General features: G+C 36.1%; 2 protein-coding genes across 2 annotated transcripts in view; both read left to right on the top strand.

Moving 5' to 3' along the window:
• LOC135693811 (intermembrane lipid transfer protein VPS13B) overlaps window positions 1–11,602 on the top strand; it is a 30,666-nt gene extending 19,064 nt beyond the window's left edge. The window contains exons 23-35 of the mRNA XM_065212383.2: window positions 216–415; window positions 1,035–1,276; window positions 1,621–1,833; window positions 2,607–2,837; window positions 3,237–3,353; window positions 3,638–3,811; window positions 4,665–4,868; window positions 5,217–5,392; window positions 5,585–5,837; window positions 6,332–6,652; window positions 6,991–8,752; window positions 9,349–9,664; window positions 10,048–11,602. Coding sequence (XP_065068455.2) covers window positions 216–415; window positions 1,035–1,276; window positions 1,621–1,833; window positions 2,607–2,837; window positions 3,237–3,353; window positions 3,638–3,811; window positions 4,665–4,868; window positions 5,217–5,392; window positions 5,585–5,837; window positions 6,332–6,652; window positions 6,991–8,752; window positions 9,349–9,664; window positions 10,048–10,540 — 4,702 coding nt within the window. The 3' untranslated portion in view covers window positions 10,541–11,602. The remainder of the gene's footprint in view (window positions 1–215; window positions 416–1,034; window positions 1,277–1,620; window positions 1,834–2,606; window positions 2,838–3,236; window positions 3,354–3,637; window positions 3,812–4,664; window positions 4,869–5,216; window positions 5,393–5,584; window positions 5,838–6,331; window positions 6,653–6,990; window positions 8,753–9,348; window positions 9,665–10,047) is intronic.
• A 1,364-nt stretch (window positions 11,603–12,966) lies between these two features.
• LOC135693822 (eukaryotic translation initiation factor 3 subunit G) lies at window positions 12,967–22,261 on the top strand. Its single transcript, XM_065212404.2, has 10 exons — window positions 12,967–13,091; window positions 15,020–15,063; window positions 15,382–15,470; window positions 16,139–16,198; window positions 16,949–17,056; window positions 17,921–18,071; window positions 18,647–18,784; window positions 19,088–19,224; window positions 20,369–20,475; window positions 22,113–22,261. Exons 1-10 carry the CDS (start codon window positions 13,078–13,080, stop codon window positions 22,129–22,131), a joined length of 867 nt encoding a protein of 288 aa, XP_065068476.2. The 5' UTR covers window positions 12,967–13,077; the 3' UTR covers window positions 22,132–22,261.
• Window positions 22,262–22,280: the final 19 nt, after the last annotated feature.

The following is a 22,280-nucleotide window of genomic DNA, read 5'->3' as shown; positions in this document are numbered from 1 at the left end:
TTGTTTGATCTAGATTTAATGCTAGATTTGATGCTAGATTTGACGAATTTGACATTTAAAGGAAGCATGTTGAAATAACTACCATTTAGGCGGTAGATTTCTTACTCCAAAAACAACTTTATCTGCAGAGCCAAGGCCTTTTCTGCAATAAATTCTCATTCTTTCTGTGGTATCGTCTTATAACTTTATTTAGGTATTATGAATTTCTGTTTCAGTGAAAGTGACGTCATTCCTGATGACATCTTGAAAGAAGTTAACGCTGTGTACAAGACCCCAGTGTCAGCAGCATCGCTAGCCGCCTGCGTGAAGGTCGATTCTTGCTACCTGCCAGAGAAGATTCCACATTTGCTATTTGCAGCTTCAATTGGTTCCCTCCAGATAAATATTGCCAATCATTTTGATACTAATGAAAGAGGTGAGTTAAATTTGTTAAATATACAGTAAGTACCTGCATATAAGAAAAGTTTCTTATCAATAAGTACTGTAAAATCAAATCAACTCAAGCTATATGACAGTACCGTCCATGAACGTGTTTTTAATGTTACTGGTAGTAGTGTCTAATACATAATCTACAGTATAATTTTCCATATCAATAGAATACACACACTACAACCATCCTAGAGTAAAAACATAAAATATAAAACACGACTGTTTATACTGGAAAAAAAGAATCATTTTAACTTCAGGCCGAAAATTGTTTCTTTTATATAAGCCCCCTTTGAAAAAAATGAGGCCTCTTTCTTATACAAGGAGTTTCTTATATGCGGGTAGTTACTGTACTGGATATCGATAAACCGGCCACCTCCAGATAGCTGCGGTAACTATGTTTCGAAAAGAGATAGAGGGATGTTTCTGCACCCATCATTTATATACAGTGTATCGCATAGTCATATTGTTTATCCCAATGAAGGGGCTTTGATAAACTTTTGTGTATATTATCTTCTATGAAAAATTAATTGAAATCCTAACTATTCAATTCCATGTAGGTTTCCTTGATTTTCAAAGACCTACATTATCTGAATTTTTCGTTTCAGCTCCCTCGCAGAGTTTTTCACCGTTCTTTTTGGATTCATATACCTACCCTTCAAATCAAGAGGCATGCCGATTGGAATTTGCAAGCTTTCTGCTTAAAAGTTCCTGTACTGCTGGCACGAACGCATCTCAACAAATGGACCTTGAGTTTGATGCCTCTCTTGACGTCATGAATTATCACGATCTCTCTTGGAGACGATGCCTTAACCTATCTGCATCTGTGATTGAAATGGCATTTGAGTCTGTAAGATACAAAACAATCTTTCCTTTCCTTTTTTGAACTTTTTATTCTACTAACGGTTTGTTGCATTCCAATTTAGTTATTTGCCTTAATCGTTTAATCATTTTTTAATCGTTTTAATACTTTAACTAGCGAGCTGCTTACCTGTCCCTCCTTTCCCACCCACACCAACTGAAGATTGGTTGAAAAACGTTCTGAAAATTATGTGTAAGTTTCCAGGAGCTGACATGAGACATCCGTTAACATTGATTGCTGTTTTTGATTACAGCACATCCTATTTTCCGTACCTTGGTTGTTTAAGATTTGTAAGGTAATAATGGTTTAATAAAGATTTTTTCTCTTCATAGAATTGCCAAGACAGTAGTGCAACTGTTGATCTGACGAAGTCTAAATTTGATTTTGAAGTGAAAGCAGCAAAGATCTTTGCAAGTCAGTTTGTTGTTCATACACTTGCACTGACAGCAGAGAACTGGTCAACCAAAGAAAAAGGGTGCATTGTACCCCTGCTGAATCATTACATCATATGCAATGAAACCGAGGACGTATTGCGATTTGGTCAGGTAGTGAATTTACTTATCTCCCAGTTATTTTGCAACCGTTAATGAATAACATGTTGCGATCTTCATTCGAAATATTTGGTGTTGAACTGGTTAGCAGACTCCCTCGACCCCACAACCTGAATAAACGAAATGCTCATAGAAAAACATACAGCAAATTACTTGGTAATTTTGCAATTCTACTATGTGCACCGATGAAGAATCCCGTTTGAAATGTTTTTGATATTTTGGAATAGCAATGATTTCTTCACATAAAAGCATCAGAAGCAAAGTCTATATCAAAATGATTATATTATACGCCTTTCGAGAATAAAAATACCCGTCCCGTGCATCTGGGAAACTGAAGACGTATTAAGCACAAATTGGGAACCTTGTAACATATAGACCTGAAGGGCATTACTCTTAAATTCTTCGCAACACGAGTACTGCCAAGCTCTTTTTGTTTCGGCTGTTTGATTGCTAAATCAAGCAGCCCAAGTTTAATTAAACTTCGGTGCACATCACACACAATCGTGGATAGAGTTTTGCTTAAGCTGACAAAAGTACAAGCTGGTGAAAGTAATGTAATGAGTTAGTAGATACTAGCGCTCCTCTCATTCTTTTCTAATGCTTATTCCATGCGTTTCCAGAATAACCAAAACAGGGCGTGGCCTGGGTGCAGTTCTTTGAATCCTTTTGTTTTCATTAACCTTTGTGTTAATCAGTCGTGCCTACAATCACTTTTCCCTTGCTCTGTGAATGATTACATTGTTCATTGGCTACAAATCTGATTTCAGGTCGACACCGATGAAGACATTGTGCTGGCAAGCGGGCAAATGTACCCGTATAGTTGGAGGTCACGTGGTACCCAGACACTGCATGTCTGCATCGATTCAGTTGGAGACTGGAAGTGGAGTGCTCCGTTTGATATTGACTCAATGCGAGGCTGCTCAAGAACAATAAAACACAGTACACATACATCAGTGATTCTCATAGAGATCAAGAATCTCGGTGGTGTTCAAAAACAGGTAATTTAGGACTTGGGTATTGCCCATTGATAGAGACTAAGGCGAATAATGTGGACCAAACAATCACAGTTGATTCTTTTTATGAAGTCAAAAAATGTTCTCTTTTCTACAAACAGTTCCACTTGCCAGCCAATGTACATCTGTATGTATTTCGTTTTGCCTATGATTAACCTAAAGGTTAACAAACGCAGGACTACTTTCTAACAGATATGATTAATTTGCTTGAAGCATTTCTGGCTTTTCCCATTATGGTTTGTGCATGTAAATACTTTAAGTGCTGAACTTTTTCCTAGCTACTTTAGTATGTATGTAATTCTAGTTTGCTTGTATTTTTTTCTCTGTTCCTTTTTCTCTTATAATCTTGATGACAACAGTGGGCATCTTCCTTTGTTGCACCAGGTCATTTTTCGAGGTGGAATGGTCTTCAGGAACTGCCTTAAGAGAGATGTTGAATTCGAGCTGATCCTCCACCATGTTGAAGTAGTTGGCCGTTTAAAGCAGCAGAAGATCTCTCAGGTAACTTCATTGCTTGTAATAAGTTTGTTCATTTAATTGTTTTATTCATTATTGTTACCGCATTTAGAAAACTGCATCATTATCTTTGATATGGTAATGAACAATTTATATTTGAAACAAGAGCTCAAGTCTAATTGCGTCAAATTGCGTCAGAACTCACAGTCATGACTTTCTATGTTTTTACCTCAAAACTAAATAAAAGAAAAATAAGAAAAGTAGCGAAAAATGAGAAAAATATTATTTTGAACAGTCTTCTTTATTTTGTGTTTTTCTTTTCCTCATAGACACCCAAGAACTTTGTCGTCCCTGCTGAGACTACACGGCCTTCGATGTCATTCTCTTCAAACACAGTTACGTCATTGTATGTAAAGCTTGCTGGCGATCAAAGCCGTGCCGATTGGTCAACCCCCCTGACGCTTTCTTTAGGTGATGTAGACGATCTTTGTCTACCCTTAACGGTTAGTCTTATTAGTTGTGATCTCTATAAACAAACACTTTTCAAACCTATTGTATATAATTGTTAATGATTTTTTACTGTCATCGTTGGCATGAAATTTTTTTAATCCAAGAAAAATAAATTATGTTGCAATCTAGAATAGACGCTTTTGTGCTGTCCCTTAAGTGTATTAAGGAATTATATTTCCTTTCAACCGCCTTGCTTTACGGTTTTGCAAACCTTGTGGCTCTTCATAGGTTGCGTTGTGTGGTTTTATGTGTACGAAACATATTGCATAAGGATTTGTCTGCAAGAAACTTATTACATTAATTAATTAATCAAAATTCGGTGATCTGCAAACAATATTGGTACTAAATCAACAACACCATCAGAAACAGCCGCTCAGTAAATAATTCAACTTCATCTCTTCAATTTATCGTACTTTTTGATGGATGTTTTCGTCAATTTTGAGCTTTTAATCATAAACACCGGTAAACAACAAGCAACAATTTGATTCATTTGTAACGCTGGCATAACAACAAACAGGTAGCCTTTTGTGTTTTTTGCTGAAAAAGTAAAAAAGCCGAAAAAATTATTATCTGAACTGCCAGTGCAACCAAAGTTGTTTGCTAGGCCTTTCGGTGTGAAGGTCGAGTTAATTGTTTTTAACTCAGCAACAATTAGATTTGCATTGAACTTGTTTCACTTTCCATAAGACGCCCTCCCCTCCAGTAAATCTTACTTGTGACGCGTAGCATACAGAAATTCTCCATTTACTTTTTCTTTATTATATACAGTTTTATTTCTGCAGATTAATATCTGAAAAAATAATTATCTGCTGTTGTAGCACCACGAGTCATCCTTTTTTCGTTTAGTTGACATGCAAAGATGAACTTATAAATGTATGGTATTTTGTGGCACGGACAACTAGTGACAATTACAGTCAGCTCGTGGTATGCATTTGTCCAATGTTTATCGTTCGGAACCACCTATGTTGGCCTGTAGAGATGAAGGCAACGTCCCGTGACAACAAAGAAACATTTCAACTACAATCTCTTGGCCGTGGTGCAGAAACAGAGGTAAATTTCTCTTGAACTCTGAGCTGGGATACTCCTCTGAGCATTTAAATTTGTCATTATACAGCATGTCTTTGGTACTATGAGCTATTATCAACGCGATGCCATGTATGGTTTATAATTATATCTTTATTTTCTATTTCGGCTTGGGTGATTATCTTTGAGGCGAGTACTGTCTTTGATTTAAGCACTTTTGGTAAAGTGCCTTGGAAAAATAAAGGCTCCCACAAAAACTACGATTCAATAATGAAGAGCAAGACGGAACTTCACTGAGCCCCAATCCCTGCTCAAAGGGATCTTGGTACGACAACCTTGCATATGAATTGCATTCTTGCATCTCTTTTGTTATAGGTTTTCCAACTGTCTTCTAACACTTGGTACAACGTGAGTTTTCAGTTGGAAGGTACAAGTGAACGTACCGATCCACCAATTCCCATCAATACAACCTTTGTGGAAATTTTAAAGAAGAAGAAGAAAGTTGATTTGTCAGTGGATTTCAGAGCAGAGTGGCCTTATGGTGACGAATGGTGAGTCAATGTTTCATCGAATCACTTAAGGCTGTTGGTCTCTTTTTTGGCGCTACAAAACTTGAAATTTGAATATATTTTCAGATATATTTTCAAAGCCATTTATCAATTTTCAAGCGCAGCACTGCCTTACTATTGCAGAAAAATCCCCATTTGTTGAAAGTGTATTTAGATATTTATATTCATTTCCAGTGCCATAGTAGAAGAACAGCCACCACGAATATTGCCCCAGAGAAGTCCAACACCTTTGCCTGATGCAGTAAGCCCAGACTTGCAGTGCCAGTTGCTTCAAAGATGGCCCACCCTGCCATCAATTATTGTCGATATAAGACCAAAATTTATACTGATAAACAATTCACTGGAGAACCTTTCGGTAAGAGACGCTGAAACCCATCTTGTTTGGGAATTCGCAAAGAATACAGCTCTCACTTCTCCAGCTATTCAGGTACAATATTTATTTATATTTTCTTTTTATCTACACTATCTTTATCTTAGTTGGAAAAATGAAAGTTACCAAGGAGGCTTCTAAATAATATGCAGCAATTTTGGAAAACTACAAGGGTGGGTTTTCTTGCTTAAAGGGGGAGCACATGAAGTACAGTTAATGTAAATTAATTTCTTTCTTTCAAGCAACCGTCTGTTTAGACAGAGATTGAATTTTGAAATCAATTGGCTGATTGCTTTTTTTATTAGATATATTTTTGTCTTAAAAAAATGAAGAAATCCAAGGCTCTTGGTACTAGCTTTACTCTATCAAGACAGTTTTGCTTCTTCATGAATTGTCAGCTCCTTGCAATTGATTTATTTATAAGCTACTCGTATTCTTAAGGTTTTCTAGCTTTCTATTTTGCAAACACTTTTTCAATAGCAACTAAATAAACCGTTCTTACAATCTTTAAATAACAAATCTTGTAACACTGCCTTCGTGTTTCATTTTAGAAAACTATTCAGTTTGGGAAAGTGGTGGTCGATGAGAGTGCTGCATACAGCTTTTGGTCGTCTCCTATTCACCTGTTAGAGAAGCTTGATGAACGGTTGATGCCTGCAGGCCTGCAAAAGATGGATGAACTTCCTCTTTATACATCTTCTAGTTTCAGCATCTTCAATCCAGATGGAAACCAGTGTTCACAGTTTGCCATCTCATCAAAGATCAGAAATAACATGATAATAATCAGCATTACTGACAGATTTTGCATTCACAATTTCACTGGCCTTGAATTGAATTGCTTTCCTTGTCTCTGTGAAGGCGATAACCCAAAGGTAAATCCAAATGCTTGTTTTTATTTAGGAGTTTTTATTCTAGATCTGGTTTTATTTACCTGACATTGATCAAATCATCCAATTGTGTGCACAAAATCTTTAGATCATTTTATTTTTTAGGATTTTTCAGTAACCGTGTACTCAGATACTTTCTTTTTATCATTGCACATAAAGTTGGCTAAATCAGAAAGCTGCGCTAGGTACCAGGAAAAGGAAAACAGTTTCTTAAATCAGACTATAGTATAGGTGGGCAGTAAAGTGTCAGAACTATACTGCATTTCTTTGTGAAATGATTTGTCCTTCAAGATTGTATATACTTGTTTTTACTGTATTCCTAGGTTGCAACAGAAAATATTGTTAAAGTTCATGCCACAGAAGCGCCTGTTCAGATAAGCAAAGTTTCCCTTGTTCAAAAATCAGATAAAATGGAAGAAATGGGCAGCCTTGATTTGTCAAAATTCTCTATTCTTTATTTCTTTCAACATAATGGATCAGCGACGCCCTTCACTCTGTCAAGTGAAAATGTTTTTGATTTATCACATGATCATTTACGAGAGAACGTAACAATTAGAAGCCCAGAGAACTCCTTAATTTGCTTGGCGTTGACGTCTTTTTTGAAAGATGGTACCATCAACATATACATAGACCAGGAAGTCTGTCCTAGTTTCTTCTTCACGAATCGTTCTGGTGCGAAATTATCAGTGAGCACGTGTTTATTAGAGAAGAAACATGAAACAAAACATAGTCAAGTGCAACCCGAATTTGAATGGGATCCTTTTGTAGATGTTGTCCCAATGGATAGCTTTAGTCACCAGTGTAAGTCTTTTAGAGACAGATTCCCAAAGATCGAAGCTTTAACAGAGGGTCGATTAAAGGTTGTCAGCCATGAATCAAATTGCTCCGAAGAGTTTTTATTGGATGGTCTTGATGGGAAATTTGAACTGACTGTAGGGTCTCATAAAATACTCGTAAGTTATCAGCTATCAGCGAACTGTTTTCACGTCCTGTTCAGAGATGACACAGAAGAATGCATCTCGATTACCAAACCATTGAATATCCCTGTAACACGTGCAAATATCCGCAAGTTAGATGTCATTGTCATCGATGATTTAGCATGTGAAGAGGTGTTTGATCTTTCTATTGATAACTTTCTGCTCCAGCATTCCATAAAAACAAGAAATTCTGTCATTCATGGCTTACAAGAATCGACTTTCATTGTGGAGCTAGGCGGAATCCAATTGGATAACCAAAGTACTGATGACTATGGCCACTTTCCGGTTGTCCTTCTTCCGCTGCGTGAAGTTTCTCAAAGGTACCGTGGAGAATCACCCCACAACGCCCCATTCAGCGATACGCATGCAAGTATCACAAAGCCTCTTTTTCGGACAGTTATCACGGCACATAGATCCGCCAGTGCAAAGATCTTTATTGACGATTTGACATTTCATTCAGAGCCTTTAGAAATTTATACAGAGGATAGTTTTATCTATCGAGTTGTGGGCTTGATTGATTCGTTCTCTCCACCGCACAAATCAGATGAGGTCACGAATGAAAAACTGGGCAGATTAAGATCTATAGGCCGCCAGATATTAAACCCGATTAATCTTGGAGCTATCGAAATCAACGATGTGAGAATACTACTGAGCGTTCATGCGTCTGTTAAAATGTATATAGCCGCAGATCACATGCCGATTGTATTAGGGAATTTCAAGTGCCATCCTGGGAGAACACTACAGAAAGAGCTCGTCAGAAGGATCTTATACCACTATGCAACTCAAGCTTTGGTTCGTGCAGGACTTATGCTGGGCTCTCTAGAAATAATTGCCAATCCAACGGGACTCCTGAGAAGCCTTGGGAAAGGGATATCAGACTTCTTTGCATTACCGTATGACGGATTGACAAGAGGGCCATCGGCATTCGTCTCCGGCATCGGCAATGGAACAAGATCGTTTTTCAGGCATACTTCTGTTGGAGCTTTGACATCAATCACAAACTTTGCCTCCAGCTTGTCAAGGAATATGGACAGGCTCAGTTTTGATGAAGAGCACTTGATGAGACAAGAAGAACGAAGGTGCCGAACGTCATTGCAAGTATGGCCAGGTAAGAAGATCACCGCTGCATTTTTGCAATAAAATGCCGCGATTTATCTACTGAGTAGTTACTAAATATCCCAAGAATCTTTCATTGACTGGCTGGTCCACTCACTAATTGCTTCATTCACTGACCCTTCAATTAACTGACTGCTCGATTGACTGATTGCTCCACTTCCATTTACTGACCGTTCCATCAACTGACTGTTCGATCGACTGACTGTTCCATGTAAAAAGCCTATCTTCTATGCCTTTGTTCTATATCGAGTCTCTTGTTTATTATCTCTTCTTGAGTTGATTCCGTTCTGCCTTTTGTATTCAGATCTATGTTTACTTTATGCAAATATCTTTCAGTTTCTTTTCTTAAATGGTAATGGGATTAGCAGTTGCCGTTTTAATATTTTTCTTACTTGAAACGTGTTTTTTATTTTTAAAAGTTATTTTGTCCATTTTTGCCAAAGATGTATTTGAATGCCCCAAAGTCAATATCCCCGAAAGAGACTCGTGTTTTCGGGTAGAATCTTTGCAAACCTTGGGATCGATGTTTGTCAGACAATACTGCTGGTTTAGCTACTATTTTAGATCATTTGGATCTTTCTTTTACAGGATTCTCAAATGCTTTGAGTGGGTTCGGAATCAGTTTACTAGGAGCTGTCGCCGGATTGGTGGACCATTCAATAAACAACATTCAAAAAGCCGACACAGCTAAAGAGGCGTTCAAAGGGGCTGCAAAGGGTCTTGGCAAAGGTCTAGTGGGCATGTTTGCCAAACCGATCGGTGGAGCAATGGAGTTACTATCGCAAACCGGTCAAGGGATATTGCTAGGTACAGGCCTTGCAAAACCACCCAAGAAGTTAAGAGCAACGCTAGAGAATGAGGGGGTCAGAAGCCTAAACAAAGACAGTCATTTGATGTATTCATGGTAAGTGGGGTTCTTGCAATAACTTTGGATAAGCGCAGATTTGAACCTGAAATGCAATTAAATGAAGACGCAGTTGCTTACGTATCAATCATTTTTATAATAGTTTGAAGTGAGGCGAAAAATAGAGCATCTAGGGTTCATTGCCGGCTGGCAGTTTCTATACATTATCTTGTGTTTTATGTTTAAAATTTTATGAAATATGATGCCTGATAAACCGCTTCGATTACCCTGATCGTAGAAGCAAACTTGGACAATAGAACGGGATTTGTGTTTTGCAAAGGACTGTGATTATTTTTTTTAGATTCACTCTTTTCAATGATCTGAATTTTGCATTAATGACAAGTTGAGCTTTATTTGCTTACTCAGTTTTTTACTGTATCTAGGAAAGTGCTTCGCGTCGAATTCGAGGAATATTCTTCTTTGTTTGTGATCACAGATGTGCATGTCAGGTCAGAATCAGACAGGAGTGGCTACCATGGAACAGTTATTTTAACCCCAAGTGCTTTGTACTTGTACGACCAAGAGATAAATGACATTAGAATGGCATTTGCATGCAATGAGATCGATCTAAGGCTTGATCAAGATACCCCATATTTGATTTGTATCGAAAAACGGGACATGCAGAAACCCGCTAGTTATTGTTACAGCAACCTTACAGATGTTGACGAAGGGACAAAGGAAAACAGCCACGATTCAAGTAAGGATTCGCCTAATCCAAGATCATCGCCAACTAGTTTCAACTATCCTTTCTTGATTCAAATGAATCCAAGGTATGCAAGCTTAATCTTATCACAGTTCCAGTATCAGAAGGATCTGATTGAAGAGAAAATGTCCAGTGAACTTGAAGTGTTGGACATAAATGCTTTCAACACGTAGAGTATTAGTGAGTTCGCGGAACAATGTTATTCACCGTCCGTCGTATTTGCAATCAATTGCATTAAATATTCGCCCTGAACGATATAGTGTCTAGAAACCTGGGCTGCTGTCTAGAAAGTTTTCTTGAATACTGCTATATTTTCATGATTTACATTTCCAGGTTCGGTTATTCTAGCAATCTAATATACTTGTGGAATCAGAGAACTGATCGCGCTATTTTATATTCGAACATAACACAACAAAAGGGTCACTGCTAGCTATTATGCTCAAGGGGTTTTTCAGTTCCGATTTGGCGACAAAGTGGATGAGCCATCCATCATCTGCCAACAATTGAAAAATTTGCCGACCAAGCACCCCTAGATGGGAATAAAATTCGTGTTATTTTTGGACTTGCAAAAACTCTGAATTTTCGGATGTTATACCCCTCATGCCCACCAGCCCCCATTGCGACGGCCCTGCAACCATGCTCTTTCCCAGTGACATACTTTTCAATACTCACGGGGTCTGGTACTATAGATTGTGTAATTGCTACAAATGCTGCATCAGTGTGCCCAGTCTATTTATAAAGTATAAAAATTCGATTTGTTATTGTATATGGTATAATCATTGCTAAGCTAAGTGAAATAATTAGTTGCTTCATAGGTGGACATCAAATCCAAGACAGGGGTTAAGTATTTATGTTACGTGGGTATGGTTTACTAATGTTGGAGGTACAGGATAGTTCTCTGTGTTTTTCGTGTTTTTGTTATCTATTCACATAACTATTTTTGATTTTAAGAATATGATGTTTTGATGCTTTTGGCAATGAAATAAGAAATTTTCATACATAGATTCAGCTCAATTGTATTATCCGAGTTGGAACATCATTTGAATGCATAGCACACTTATTGAAATTAATAAGACATTTACTACTGAAATTATATTTAAGAAATTAATGTATGTAGACTGTATTGAAGAGGAATAATTGTTAAATTTTCGCTAAATTGTTAATGTAGAGAGTAATATACATGGTTAACATTAAATTTCAGGGTACATGTTTAAAGGAAAGTCAGTTTCATCGTTCATTGATTGTCCTTTCTTCAAACTTCTTTGTATTACTTGTCACTTATGCCAAATATATAGTTAATATATTAAGGATATTTTGATATTGATGCTTACATCGCAGATGATTTATATCTTTTATTTCACCAATGTTACAAAAAACGAGTCTTTCCTTCTTTCTCTTGTGTAGATCAAATTTTAGATGGTATCTTAGCAATTGTGATATGCAGTAAAAATCAATATTTTGCTAAATAGAAATTTTCTATGTAGAAAATGAATCTTGAAAAGAAAAGACATTCTTGGCTTGACATTCTTCATAGTATAAAACGTCAGAATAGTTGTCGAAAATTCTAAGCTAGAATATAGGTAATACCAGGTTGTGAAGTGAAATCTCGTGTCAGACGAAAAGCTTAACTCGACTAGAATGCTTGCTTTTTTAAAGCCCTTCCCTAACTTTGTATCACCAAGAAATCATATAAATTTTCATCAAAAAACTCAAGATAACTCGCCTATGAGCTATGAAACGAAGTTCATAACATAGTTCACAGCTTTTTTACTTTCGAGTTGCATGAGATGGCAGAATTACATGACCGCTTTACAACTTTAATTATACAAGAACAAAAGCTTCACACATATCATTAACATTTATTATAAAATTCAGATGTATTTTCGCATCGAACGTTGTGACAAAACAGAGATGAAAATTTGAGCCAAACCATGATTTTCAAAAAGGAACACACGATTGCTCGATTGGGGCAAAAGTATCAATTTAACACTTTGCTCACCAAATAGCCACAGATTCACCAAGTAGGTGGTCAGTTTTCAACGTTCTCTCGAAACATGGATATCAAATATGATCCATAGACAGATATCTCAAATATCAAAGAAGCTTTGCATATTTGTCAAGTCTTACGTTTCTTGCTTAAATATTACGCAATTTGGTAACTTTCAAATCTTACGGCAAACGGAATAAGCTAAAATCTTACTTTTTCCTACACCTGCGATGTGCTTTTTCAATATGATTGTTTTAAACAAAACGAAATATTTCGTGTCAGGGTAATTTTATGAAGATGCTCTATGTAGTTTGTAGCTTTTATTGTTGGTTGCTCCAGTAAACCTTTAACTGTAACTGTTTTTCAGTATGTAATGCTCATACTGAGTCGTGTGTTTTTATATTTGGATTCAGTTTTTATTCGCATTTGTTTTGAAACAAGTAAAAGACGAGTGGCAAAATCTGTGACTTTTTATAGCTAAATTACCATTTTATACACAGAATTTTGTGGCAAGACACCACAGTACCTTGACAGGTATGTCGCACTGTAAATTTTGAACTCCCTATTTTAGACAGTATAGAATACTTTTTATCTTCGTTCTTGCGCTAAAAAACTAACTTCGAAAACGAGGCCAGTCCTTTTTGACTTGGCCGCCATCTTGAACACACGAGTGTATCTGGTGTAGATTCGACAAGGGGAAGCTACGATAGAACAGCTAACATAATGGTGGAAGAAGAGTAAATATAATACTACGATACTATTTTCAAAAGAATAAATATGCTTATTTTGACCTATTTGAGATTTCGTGAAGTTTTTGTTATATAGAACTTCCTGTGTTAACAAACAGCAAAAGATTTTTCTCCCCAGAATATGACATTTTTGGTTTTGCTTTGATATCCCTTCTAATCATTGCCAACATGGAAAGGGTGCCAATTTGCTTTAGTCTCGAAAGTTTTCGAATAACCGTAGACGTTTCCCATTTTTAAACTTTGTCAGTCAATAAACTTCTCCTCAAACTTTGATGTAGCTTTTCGGCCTTTTCAAGTGCGTTCCATATTTGTCATTTTCCACTGTCCAGCCAAGTGAGTTGATACATTAAAATTTTATAGCCCGAAACCAAATTGAAAGCCTGTTTATCTTTGGCGCTTTACAATATCTAATGACCAGTGTCCTGTGTATCTAAAAGTATCTAAAATAGTTTATTAAGTATTAAAAGCAAGTTTGAAATAATGTGTTTTAAGGCGTTTTTTAAAGCTCTGTCTCAAATGTCATAATTGTTTTGCTCTGATACATACACTGACAAGACAAAGATAAGATAAATACACTTTTGCTCTGACAAGATAAATACACTTTTGATGACCCTTTCCTAATTCCCTACTTAGAACTATTGTATTTACAAATACAAATAGTGTCATTTTACAAATAAAAAAATTAATGCCCCCTAGTCTATGTTCATGCTACACCTCATTTTTTTAATTCATTATTCTTAATTTATCAAAACAGATTATAATCAGAAAATGGAGAGTTCTCCTCTGAAACAATCTCAATACTGCCATCTCACAAACATCAATAACAAAAAAGGCCATTATAAGATAAATACTGAAAAGGTTAAGACAACACTAATTTCATGCCTCATTATATCTAAAACTTGCATTTCATGTCTCTAAAAAGCAACAACAATGAAGCATTTGTGTTTCTTTTACTAACAACAAGTTCTAGAGACACTCATTCTGAATATTTCAATGGAAATTTAGCATGTAAGTCCACTAGCCATTCTATTATCAAAGCATGGAATACTTTGGGCTTGCCAATTATCAGCACAGCAATAAAATGATATTAAAACCAAGCAGTATGTTTCATTGTTTTTCTTGCAACATGAGTGTTGCCTGCCTTATTATCAGGCGCTGTAGGCCTAGTTCGTGCATGTCATATCCTCGTTGACACAGGCCTAAATATATGTGTTAGCAAACATAGTCCACAACAGGAAGAATCTGTTCCATTGCCAACTTTTATTTTGCTACATCAATCCTTTAAAGCCATGGAACTGTTACTTTTCCTCATTTCGTTGCTGCTATATTACTTGCAGGTTAACATTTCACGAAATCCCTTTCCTCGTGAACTTGCATACTTCCTCTTCAGTCTCATTTTCTGAACTCAAACAGGGAAACAATGCGATCAAGGTCATGGTCATGCCATTCCAAAAGTGCATGACTAAAACGTAATAATCATCATGTTTTCAGGGCTGTTTCCATTGTTTCGCGTGGTTTTGCATGACCAAACATAGGGTTAGTCATGCACATTTGAAAGTGCATGACTAAATTGGGATCCCTGTGATATTTGCATGACTAAATTGGAAACCCTTGACCTTTATTGAGTTTCAAATGTAGAAACCCTATGTTAACGCCTACGGAGTTACATAAAAGTATGCAAAGAATAATTTTCTTTGATTTTGGAGAACTTTCAATGTGAAAAAACCCCATCTAAACTATCTAGAGATTTTGTCCTAGAGTAAAAGATAATTTTCTAGAAATCTTTTTGGTCATGCTTCGCATGACCTGCATGACCTCTAGCTTCGCCACTGGCTAACTGTACTTACTGAATAGGTAGCTAAGTTTCTAGCTCTTCAAAATTCTGTTTGGTTAGATCATTTCATATTGCCTTTTAGCAACAAGCTAGGATGGGGAGATCTCATGGAAGATGAGGAAACTGGTGAATATTTTTTTCCGTTATTTCATTTTTTTCAAGAATTTTCAACACACCAAATATTGATGCCACAAATAGTTGGCTTTGGATTGAGCCTTCCAAGGAGAGATGGGATAAACTATTATCTTTTTTGTATAACATTATTAATTTGCAGTTCAATGTTAGAACACAAAGAAAGCAATCAAAATCCTGAAAAGTAAACAAAGAATATCCTGAAGGAAGTATCCTGAAGGACTATATTCACACTTCTTTGTATTTATTTTGCTTTCTTTTACTAAATGAACTCCAGAATTTTGACATTATGATTCTCATTTTATTCATAAGATGAAATGCCCCCACTAAACGAATTTATTGAAGATGATGTCAAGACAATAATTGAATATAAGAGAAATGATGAGGGTAAGAAGGTCAAGGTATGTGTCATTTTTTTATTTTTTCATAGATATCAAATTGATGCTCAAGATGAAATTTTTTATTTAGAAATTTGGTATGAAACATGTCAGCAAAATTTGTAAATACACTTAGGAAATACTTGTTATCATATCAGTTTAAAAAACTAACTTCTGTATATTTAGCAAGCAATGTTCAAAAGCAGATGAAGCTAAATTGTAAATTTTCGAATCTTCTAAAAATTTGAGCAAAAGTTGAAGCCCATGTAATCAGTGCTTGCATATCACAGAATTTTGGGTTTAATTTTGGCTTATTGGTGTGTCAAACTATCAAAGAGGCATCAACGCCAAAAAACATTTTTCGTTGTTCTAGTTTGTTATGTGAACAGCCAAGACCATTGCCAAAAGGTTCAAGGTTGTCTGGAATACAGAAAGAGGGTCTAATTTAGGGGAAGAAAGTTGAAGCGAGCAAGGGTATGGGAATGCGGGTATGTCTGCGAACGTCGGAAGATTTAAACGAGCGCATGATTGTCGTCACGCTCGCTGAAAATTGAAAACAAACCAATTTTGAACGAACATGGCACAGTTTAACAATTATATAGATAATTTTATAATAAAGAATACAAATTTTTTGCTCAGTGCTTTACTTTTTTGAAATGATTTTAGCTAGCATTTTGAAATATTTAATACAGATAACAAGAGTTTACAAGCTAGAAAATCGAAAGGTTCCGAAATCTATTGCCAAAAGAAAGGTTAGAGTTTTATGCTGTTTTAATATTCTATGTTTGCTACTTAAAAATCATTCTTTTTAGTTTTCTCTTTAAAAAGCTAATATCCCTTTATTTGCATTCTTTGTTGTAAATTTGTTTCTAACTGAATAATTATTCAGTTATTAACTAAACATTAATGTTAGTACTTATATATTAGTCATGTCAATTTTCTTGTTTGGGCTGTTTTGTTTGCGCTACCAGTTTTTAAGAAACACACTATGGATTATCAATTGTGGTTTTTCATCTGTGATAGTGAATGATTAACTACTGTAATCTGTTCACCTTCTTGAAATTTTATCATAGATAAACAAAAATTAGAGAATAGCCAGCAATATATCAAGTTTTGAAATATTTGTCTATTCAGACATCCTCAGCAATCTTGACCTACTAGAACAGAATGTAGTATTTTAGTTGTATGGTAAATACATGATGAGATGTAATAATGAAAGAGACACAAAAATTTGGTGAAATATAAGATAAGTACCCCTCAATTCAAGCAGTGTATTTATTCTGGTCTGCCAAAGAATTATTTGTTTTACTCCAATTAACTTTTCCTGTAGAAGGACCTCTCAGACCTTCATGGATTGAAATCACTTCATGAGAAAATCCAGGCAGGACAGATCAATTAGAGGTCTCTTATGACTGCCAACTTTGATAAGATGGACCAGGAACTAACGTCCATCTTCAATAATTTTTTTCCATTTCAACGAATTGTTATCCTGTGTGTTTCAGATGCTGAAAAAGTTTGGTGAAGCATCCAGAGACAACCCTCATGGTCCAGATCCATCAACAACTTATGTTGCTGAAGATGTCTTTTTGAAGTTTGTTTTCAATAAAGAGGTTTGTTTGTTTCAAAGATTCTGAAAATGGCATCGACAAGTGTAAATATATCATACTTATGCACTTATTTATCTTCATATATAAACATCTGATAGTGAAGAAAAGTAAATAGAAACTTTATATCCATGTGTAGATCAAATGTAATGTCAAATGTAAAATTGTTGCATTTGTTGGTTCCTTGTGTTGACCAGTAAGCAAACACCATCCCCTCACATAGTTAAAGAATTCAAAGGAGATGATAATATCTGTCAGTCTACCCACACACAAAGTTTAGTGGTTTGAAAGTTATAATGTACTTTAGTATATTTTGTTTTTGCTCTTTCTGTACTATAAATGTTTGCCCGTGGGTGAAATCGTTGGAGATTCAATGAGACTAATTTACTAACTGCCTTTTTAAAAAAACCATGGAAAGGCCAATTTCCCACAGACATCCAAAGTGAGCCTTCAATAAGCCCCCTTCATTTCATTGAGAAGAAAACTTGATTTTTCATCTTGCTGCTTGAAATGCTTTTTTATCAAAGTTGATGAATTTGAAGTGTTTAATTTATGTATGACTTGCAGTTCTTTGGTTTTTAGTTTTGTTATATGATAGAGTAAGATATTTCTTCTTTATTGCTAAATTTGGTCAATAAATGCCCTCTTATGTAAGAACCTAGATATAACAGATGAAAATTTAATTAACAGCCAGAGTGTTTATTATTTTGTTTATGGCATTTCAATGATGATATCAAATCCTGTCAATCAAATTAAGTAGAATTGCACGAAGACACAATATTCTTGATTATGTTTATTCAACAAACGAAAGCCTTAAAATCTATTGTACTGAATAAGTGGATAATAACAACTGGATTAATCCCGTTTTAGGAAGCTAGCAATCAAGATGATGACCCACTCAAGAAGTTGCAAGGTCAAAAGATTGTCAAGTGTCGTGTTTGTAAAGGCGACCATTGGACCACAAAATGTCCATACAAGGACAGCCTTTCCTCTTTGCAGCAGAAGGAAGAAAGTGACAAAGGTAATCATCAGAGATTCAAATTTAAAAATATTTGTTCTGTTGGGTTGCACACCATGCTTTTAATGTTATGGTTTGGGGTTTATTAGGGGTCTATGAAGAAAATATTGTTTCATTTAAGCCTCTCGAAAATATCGCTTCTCCATATTATTGCAATTTTGTACACATTAGTGCCTGTTCCTGAGGGAAACGTTACATATTTTTTCAAAACGTCGAATTCTTGATTTTCAAACTTTTGTTAATTGGAAAATTTAAGCTAGACTAGGATTTTTTTAAAGAAAAAACTTCGATTTCATTTTCACGCAAGTTAGAAATTATATTTTGATATAAACAACATTTAACCAGTATCTTTTCTAAGGTATGTCCCTAGATATTTTGAAGCACAGATTTTTTTATTTGGCTAAATTTCTTATTTTGTCGTTCCTTGGGTCGTTTTAAAAATATTCAATGTCTTGTATGCTTGTCATTATGTTATTATACTTTGAGTTTACTATGCTAATTTTTTGAGTTCAATATCCCCACGCTTAGAGACATGTCATGCCGAGGGTTGAGTTTTACTTTCTATTTTTTTATCATAGCTGCAACACAGAAGGATCCAGCAAGACAGGCTCCTGCCGCTTCAGCCCCAGGAGGTCAGCCTTCAAAGTATGTTCCTCCTAGCCTCAGGGGAGGAGATGGTGCTCCTAAAAGAGGGGAGACGATGCAGGGTAGAAGAAGTGAGTTCTGATCTAATTCTATCTGGGTGTATTTTGGGAATCTCGTAAATTTTCGTGTTTATTTATTGTCTTCAGTACACATTTTATAGACATTTTCTCCATTTGACAGTCCTTCAACTGCTCTTTCTAGCAATTATTAAAAAGCGTCAGTTGCTGCTGCAGGATAATAAATGTAACCATTGGGACATTTTTTGTACGTCCTTTAAAATTTAATTGAAAGAAAAGTTGTTGTATTCAAATTGTTTTGTTTTTCGCGAATTAAATGTGAACATGGGATCAAAATTGGATGTTGTTTATTTTTAGCTGACGAGGCTGCAACAGTTAGGGTGACAAATCTTTCAGAGGACACTCTAGAATCTGACTTACAGGAGTTGTTTAGGCCCTTTGGCCAGATCTCGAGAATTTATCTTGCCAAAGATAAAATAACAAATCAATCAAAAGTGAGTATAAATGCGTATTTCTTCGCTTTTTGTTTATGATGAGAATATCAAATTTGTCAAGAGGTCAGAATCGAATTCGTGTATCCTTTAAAGAATCATTGCTAACAATGAGCCTTTGCGAGGGTGGCAAATTATCCAGGCGACAATCCAAACAATGGCAGTAAACTTCTACGGATTAACCATAATTGATTTCAGACTGTCTGAAAATGCATTATGGGATGCTTGCGTAGCGCAATGGCTCATTGCTAGCAACGAGTCTTTAAATCCAGTCATCATCATTGTCAGTTCTTGAACTATCTTTATTTTGACCATCGTTCGAATAAAATAGGTCTAACTGTTTTTGTCGCTGATTTCAAAAGATTCCACTGCTATCTTTGTATAGTTCAATTTCTTTCAAACGTCCAAGGTATATGAGCTTTTCAATATAAACTCTACAGACAGCGAAATTCCAGACTACCTTTTCTAATGGAATGGTCATATGCTTTCCTAATTTTTATACTTATACTTTTGATTATACTATGTTTATAATCAAATGATTCTGAGTGTAGAGGCTCTTTGAGTGCCTACACATAAACTGAGAAAATGTACCGAATTTATTTTTATTTTCCTGAAATACTGTTGTGTGTTGGAATGCTTCTTGGGGGGGGGGGGGGGGGAGAGGTAGCCAAATTCCCAGTGGATGCTCAAGCCCCCAAGTCTCCACGGAACCAGTTCTTATGGGACTGAATATTAAGCAAAATTTCTGGTTTTGCCTCATAGATTAGTGGTAGTATGATGTTAACCTTTTCTCTGTTAAAAATCCATGGCGAAATTTTTAACAACGAATTTCTTAGAAATTGTCTTTACTTTACTTTTATCCGCTGAAAATTTATCCAACTAAATTTTTTTTTGTTTCTGTGCATAAAATCCCGTATAGATGATGTTAAAGTGGTTTCCCTTCGCCCAAGCTCAATGTTGATATCTCTGTTATCAAAGTACATACATTTTGCTGAAAAGGGGTAGGTGATGGAGTAGACTTGCAGGCTTAACGGCCTGTATTTAGGTGTTTGTCTCAAAAGCAATTGCCAGGGCTTTATAATCAAGTTGTGTCATATATTTGCAAAAAAGTCTTCATTCTCTCACTTGAATATTGATTTGTTTTTAGGGATTCGCGTTCATCAGTTACCTCCGTCGCGATGATGCAGCCAGGGCTATCAAAGCTCTACAAGGATATGGCTACGATCATCTTATTCTCAATGTCGAATGGGCAAAGTGAGTATACCTGTAGAAGCCCTATAAATCATGTTGACTATGCTCTATTGCTTGCATGCACGAGGAAGTATCAGGCGATGTTCGAACGATACCGGATTCATTTCGTATCGGATCCCTTTTTATATTGGATAGGCCTTCTGTTCACACGGTGATGCTTGAATCCGATATGCTCCGTATCGTTTTTGCGGAGTCAAACCATTCCACTGTGAATGTGGAATGGAATCATATCAGATCTCTTTTGAGGTCGTGTGAACGCATGAATCCGATCTGACATCATGTGAACAGACCTCGGTGTTTCATAACACTTTTTTCACAGTTGGTCACCAATTCTGTGTGGTTGAATTATGTGTGACATGTTTTCACTTTACCGTCATTGATGAAAATGGAACTTCATCTACCCATCTAGAAGTCTTTTGTTAATAGCAGACTTTTCAGCTTTTGATTAAGCTCAGTAAACCGAGCGAAGATTCTGACCAGATCCTTTGCTTTTTGGGATTGAAGCCTCCGCCAAGCAAAGATTACTGACAAAATGACATGGATAAGTATCGTAACAAGATCGTCAAATGTATAATGTTTGGATTAGATGAACCATGACTGTAATGTGGAACGATTACGGTGGATAAAGCAAATAAGCAATTCCTCAGTAATCATTTCCAGGCCGAAGACCCTACAAATAGATAAATGCACGTGGGCGTTATTCTCTAAACAGTTTTGCAGTTTTTTTTAAAATGGTCTTGGGCAACATAGAGCCTAAATGCGCCCGAAGCCGACTTTTTGATAATCAAAACGTATTATGGCTCCTTAATAACACCCGTTTATGTAAATACATCAAGCACTGGAAGTAAGTTTGGGAGACCAAAGGGAGAAGAAGGTCGGCATGTTATCCATTTTTTAGTGGGTGGAATAACCAGCTTTGGATTAATGCAAAACAGAAAATTTGTGAGAAACCTCAATTTGCACACAATTTCTTCACTTTTTGTTTAGTAGAATTCTTTGCATAGGCAGATCTATGTCCTCCACATTTTACCCTCAGCCCCTCATTCCACTTGGTTCTCGCCTATGGCATGTTTAGAAAAGTTTCCACCGTTGCACTTCGTTCCTAAATCTCGGTTCTTATCTACGGTCAGCTATTTTGTTTTGATTTGACGTTCAGCTGCAAATGTTCTATGTTGCTCAGGCCATTTCCAATTGTTAGTCAAAAATGTAGTGGTTTGTTTCATTCAAAGCTGAACTGCCACTTTCTTGAATTGTACAATCTTCAACTGGCAGTTTTGGAGCTAAAATAATGGAGGGCTATTTAAACAAAGTTCAAATCATCCACTGTGTTAGTTCCAAGAATTCAAGGGCACCAGCCTATTTTGTCCCGCATCTAATTTTATGTTTCCATTTCATCTTTAAGTTTTATTTTGCATGTTCCCTGTCATGCTTTTTCTGTTAATCTACATTGCCCATTGATTCAATAGCGGTTTGGGTGCAGAACTAATTTCCACTTTATAATTTGCCATGAAATAGTTTTTTCTAAATGTAGAAGGCAAGTTGAAAACCAGGAAAGCGGAATTCCAGTTTATTGTTGGTCAGTGGTGATAAATGTTATTATAATCGTGATATTCAACCAACGTGTGATTTTCTTATTATAGGCCATCAACCAACAACTGAATCTGCATGCTGATTAAATTGATGTGGGAAATGTTCGAACAGCATCCATCCGGCTACCAGAAGATGCGGCAAATATTGACCTGTAATTACATGTTCTACATGCAAATTCAATCTATTTATCCATCTTAAACCTGCATAGTCTTTTTGTC

The sequence above is a fragment of the Rhopilema esculentum genome, chromosome 11 (assembly GCF_057945365.1).
Source record: "Rhopilema esculentum isolate cy_ngs chromosome 11, ASM5794536v1, whole genome shotgun sequence".
NCBI classification, from domain to species: Eukaryota; Metazoa; Cnidaria; class Scyphozoa; order Rhizostomeae; family Rhizostomatidae; genus Rhopilema; species Rhopilema esculentum.
Note: the sequence above shows the minus strand (reverse complement) of the source record. Positions and strands in the feature narration are given on the sequence as shown.